Below are 4,351 nucleotides of genomic sequence, written 5' to 3'. Positions count from 1 at the left end.
CCTCCCCTGGCTGCCCAGGCGGGCCCTCGGGACCCCGCTCACCCACGGCCCGGCCCATGGGGCCCTGGGGGCCGGGGGTACCTGGGTCTCCCTTGTCACCTTTGGGTCCTCGCTCGCCAGGGAAGCCTAAGGAGCCCTGCAAGACAAAAGCTGCGCTGCCAGAGCCAGCCCTGAGGCAGGGCTGTGAGCCCTCCCCATGAACCCCAGCCAGCCCAGAAAGCAGGAGTGGGGCAGAGTGCTGGGCCTTGGCATCGAGCCTGGCTGCACTCACCTCTCGGCCCGGGGGCCCCCTCTCTCCTGGATCCCCCCGAGAGCCCTTCTGGCCCCGCAGCCGCTCGATCGCAGGCGGAAACGAGTCTGAGCTGCCATCATAGGCACCCGTGAGCTCCTTCAGGGATGAAACCTGGGAGAGAAGGAGACAGGTGCCATCAGCCCTTGCTGACCACCATCCTCAGCCCAGCCCATGATGTTGCCCCAGCAACATGGGGAAGGAGGAGAGAGCATCAGTGGAACCAGCTGCGGCAGCACCCCACAGTTCTGCCAACCCGTCCTAAATTGCTCAGATCCCCCAGCACCTCCCATGCCCTCTTCCTGCTGCCATGTGGCAGGAAAAAGCCCCAGCCTGACAGTCAGGAAATACATACCTTGATGCCAAGTGCTTCCAGGCTACGCTCAATGTTCTGCAATAAAAAAGACATTTAAAACAGAGTAGGTTCCCACCACAGAGGCTGTGGATGGCTCTCTGTGCCCCAGGGCTGGTGCTGCTGTCCCAGCACAGCAGCTCAGGGTAGGGACTCACCACTGTGGTGCCAGGGTCTCCACGTGCTCCAGGGTTGCCAGGTCGCCCCTAGGTTTAGAGGAAAAGAGGGAATGGGAAGATGTACAGAGGTGCAGCAAGAGGGGTGAGCAGTGCTTGCCCTTGGTAGGTTTCAGAGTTAACACTTTGCTGCCTGGGCAGGGGCTGTGGCTGTGACTGGGGTGCTTGTAGCCTGTCAGGCTCTGTGCTGGGTACTCACCGGCTCCCCTCGCAGCCCAGGCTCCCCCGGGTCCCCCTGAAACACAGCAAAGGGATCAAGGGGAGCAGTCAGGCTGCCCAGCACCAGCTGCAGCCCCAGGGCCCAGCCCTGTTATCTTGGGGGTGAGGACTCCTGCCAGGGGTTTATTCCCTCTGGGATGTGGTCCCCCCCAGACCTTTGCCTTGGGGGACTGGGGGGCAGGAGCACACTTACCTTTGGTCCAGCCACCCCACGGAGGCCTGGGGAGCCCTAGAAGACACGGAGGTGACACAATAGCACCCGGCCCCCAGGGACACAGGGCAGTGCCCAGAGGCAGCCATGGCTGGGGGCCCTGCCTGCCTCAGAGCAGCCTGGACTCCAGGGTTGGGTGCTGAGAGGCACCATGGGGTGGAGAGAGAACTACACACCTGGCCTGGGGGGCCAACCTGCCCTGGGACGCCGGGGAGGCCAGGGGGGCCGAGGGGGCCTGGCACACCTCTGTCCCCCTGCTCGCCCTTGGCACCGCTGCGGCCCTGCCGAGACAGCAGCATCACCCCAGGGTCTGTGCCCGAGGGGGGCAGGCACCCAGCACCCCCATCCCACACTCCTCCTTGGGGAGTACTCACCTCTCTCCCAGGCAGTCCTGCATCACCTTTGTCTCCCTAACCAGGAGAGAAAGCAGTTGGAGGGATGCTGCCCCATCCACTGCCCCAGGATGGTGCTCCTCGTCTGGGCAGGGTGTAGCCACCAGGCTTGTGGGGATCACATGGGGACCTCACACCCATGGATCACCTCCTTACCTTTCTCCCATCCTCTCCTGGTGTCCCATCTTCTCCCTGGGAACAAAGGCTGCCTGTCAGTGCCCCACTCAGCTCTCTCAACATGGGTACAAACTGGAGGATGGCTCAGAGCATGGGGGTTCTTTGCCACATCCTCCCCTTTCCTTATGCTGTACTGGGATCACTATCCCTCAGCATCCTGGGAGAGCCCCAAAGTCATGCCCTGTTTCCCCTACTCACATTCTTGCCATTCAGGCCAGGTTTGCCATCCTCACCGGGTTTGCCCTGGCAGGAAAAGAAAGGCAGTGAGGGAGCCCCCCAGGCTCTCCACCAGCCAGGGGTGCCTGGGCCTCACTGGAGCCTCAAGGTGCAGGGAAGGGGGAGCAGGGCACAGGGTGAGCCCTGCCAGATGGATCCAGCTGGGATCCACAGAGGGCATGGACAGGATGTGTCCCTAGGGTGCAGCTGGTGGTACTCACAGGCACGCCAGGTGGCCCCAGGGGACCCACGGGGCCAGGGGGTCCCTGCTCCCCACGCAGCCCAGGCAGCCCCTGCAGGGAAAGGAGATGGTGGGAGCACAGGGCAGCCCTGGGGGCAGGGACTGTCACTGGCAGTGGCACTCTGCTGGGGACAGGGGAGATGCATGGCACAGGACACTGGTCCCTTGCGAGCCTGATGGCCCCAGCAGGAACACAAACCCACCCTCTCCAGAGGTACTTACATCCCGGCCAGGATCTCCCTGCTTCCCCGGGTCCCCCTGCAGACAAGGAGGGGGTGAGGACAGGGACATTGCTACCCTGCCAAAGGCCCCCCCTCCAGAGCATCCCCAGCCTGGAGCAGGGAGTGTCCAGGGGGACAGCTCCTCCCAGCCCATCATCCCTCTGTCCCACAGCTCCCACCCAGGCACAGAGCTCCCCCAGCCTGGCCCCCACTCACCCTCAGCCCAGCAGGCCCTGGGGGCCCAGGTTTGCCTTCCAGCCCATTGCGGCCATCCAGCCCTGGCGGGCCACGGTCCCCCTGCGAGAGAGCAGGGAAGGGTGGTTGGAGATCTGGGGTGGGATGGGAGTGCTGTGAGACAACCTCAGCCCCCAGTGCTCTCACCTTCTCTCCTGGCAGGCCTCGGTCCCCAGGGTCACCCTACAGGCCAAAGAGAGGTGAGCACCATCTCCCATTACCAGGAGCTGCACAGGGCAGTGTCCCCATTCAGACCCCCGTGGGAAAGGGGACACTCACCCGCGTGCCAGGGGGGCCACGGGGACCCTCCACACCCTGCAAGAAAGAGACACCCTCAGCAGTGGGGCATGGGGGGACAGGAGGGGTCCTGGCTGCTCAGCAGGCAGTGCCTGCACGCCAGGACCCCCAGCTCTCCTGCAGAACATCCCCCCTGATGGTGCCCCAGTGCCCCCCACAGCAGCACCCAGCACCTACCCGCTCTCCAGGCACTCCAGGGGAGCCAGCATCACCCCGGGCACCCTTGGCACCATCCTCACCCGGGTCCCCAGGGTCCCCCTGCCAGGGAAGGGCACAGTGGTCAGAGGGTAATGTGCTGCACCAAGCCTGTGCCAGAGTGCACAGTGCTGGTGCTGTGTGGTTTAGGGCTGGGGTGAGAGGAATTGTCTCAAAATAAGAGGCACAGGCTGAAAAAGAGATGGCTGGGCTCAGTGCAGCTCCTGCTGGGGCAATGGGGACCAGAGTGTGGCTGCAGAAAAAGGCACTGAGCAGCACTGCTGAGCCACAGAGCCACAGCTGGGGACACAGTGCCACCCTGCACAGGGCACAACCTGTGGCCAAAGCTGTCCTGAGCCTCAGCTGGGTTGTAAATTGTAAAAGCAGAATGCCCAGAGTGTTGGGTGCTGCCATGGGACCCCTGTGGGGCTGGGGAGCCAGGAGCACACCAGCTCCTTTGGAAAGCTCAGCCCTACAGGGCCTCCTCCATCACAGGGCATGAGTGTCAGCCCCTGTGCCCTGATGTGCCTCTCAGTCGTGGGGCACATCAGCTGCTCGTGGCAGAGGCTGTTCTGGGCAGGGAGGCCTTGATGGATCCCAGTGGGCAGGCAGAGCCCAGAGGACAGCAGAGGGTATCCCACCACCAGCATCCCAAGGACTCAGTCATTACCTTCTCACCCTTTATCCCCACTCCTCCGAGCCCAGCATCGACCTGTGGGGCAGAGAGGGGCTGTGGATGGGGCTGGACACCAGCCCATGGGCAGGGAGAAGAGGGAGGCAGAACTTACAGCTCGTCCTGGGGGTCCAGGAGGCCCCTGAAAGAAGGGCAAGGGAAGCAGATTAAGGGGAGCTGGCACAGCCCTGGGGAGGGCACAGCTGGCTCTGGGGTGGGGGGTCACGTGTGGCCCTGCCATCACTCACTGGGTCCCCACGGTCACCCTTGCTCCCTGGTGCTCCAGGGCTGCCCTGCAGGAAGGAGGGATGGAGTCAGAGGGGGAGGGAATGGGGGACCCGTGGGGTGTGGGTCCTGTGGGACGGGGTAGGAGTGGGTGTGGGGCAGTGCGCTGTGAGGGGCAGTGGGTGTGGGGCAGGGAGCTGAGGGGCAGTGGGTGTGGGGCAGTGAGCTGTGGG

General features: G+C 64.0%; 1 protein-coding gene across 1 annotated transcript in view; it reads right to left on the bottom strand.

The window, feature by feature from the left end:
- Positions 1-4,351, bottom strand: part of COL7A1 (collagen type VII alpha 1 chain) — a 31,935-nt gene that overhangs the window by 12,510 nt on the left and 15,074 nt on the right. Inside the window, exons 53-71 of the mRNA XM_031058250.1 lie at positions 4,142-4,186; positions 4,009-4,035; positions 3,891-3,932; positions 3,203-3,283; positions 3,008-3,043; positions 2,876-2,911; positions 2,711-2,791; positions 2,496-2,531; positions 2,254-2,325; positions 2,015-2,059; positions 1,796-1,831; positions 1,622-1,657; positions 1,424-1,528; positions 1,230-1,265; positions 1,017-1,052; positions 800-847; positions 645-680; positions 272-403; positions 2-136 (exon numbers count right to left, since the gene is read on the bottom strand). Of these exons, the coding sequence (XP_030914110.1) occupies positions 2-136; positions 272-403; positions 645-680; positions 800-847; positions 1,017-1,052; positions 1,230-1,265; positions 1,424-1,528; positions 1,622-1,657; positions 1,796-1,831; positions 2,015-2,059; positions 2,254-2,325; positions 2,496-2,531; positions 2,711-2,791; positions 2,876-2,911; positions 3,008-3,043; positions 3,203-3,283; positions 3,891-3,932; positions 4,009-4,035; positions 4,142-4,186 (1,101 nt within the window). The remainder of the gene's footprint in view (position 1; positions 137-271; positions 404-644; positions 681-799; positions 848-1,016; positions 1,053-1,229; positions 1,266-1,423; positions 1,529-1,621; positions 1,658-1,795; positions 1,832-2,014; positions 2,060-2,253; positions 2,326-2,495; positions 2,532-2,710; positions 2,792-2,875; positions 2,912-3,007; positions 3,044-3,202; positions 3,284-3,890; positions 3,933-4,008; positions 4,036-4,141; positions 4,187-4,351) is intronic.

This window comes from Geospiza fortis, unplaced genomic scaffold (genome assembly GCF_000277835.1).
Source record: "Geospiza fortis unplaced genomic scaffold, GeoFor_1.0 scaffold78, whole genome shotgun sequence".
NCBI lineage: Eukaryota > Metazoa > Chordata > Aves > Passeriformes > Thraupidae > Geospiza > Geospiza fortis.
This window is presented reverse-complemented; position numbering and strand designations above follow the sequence as displayed.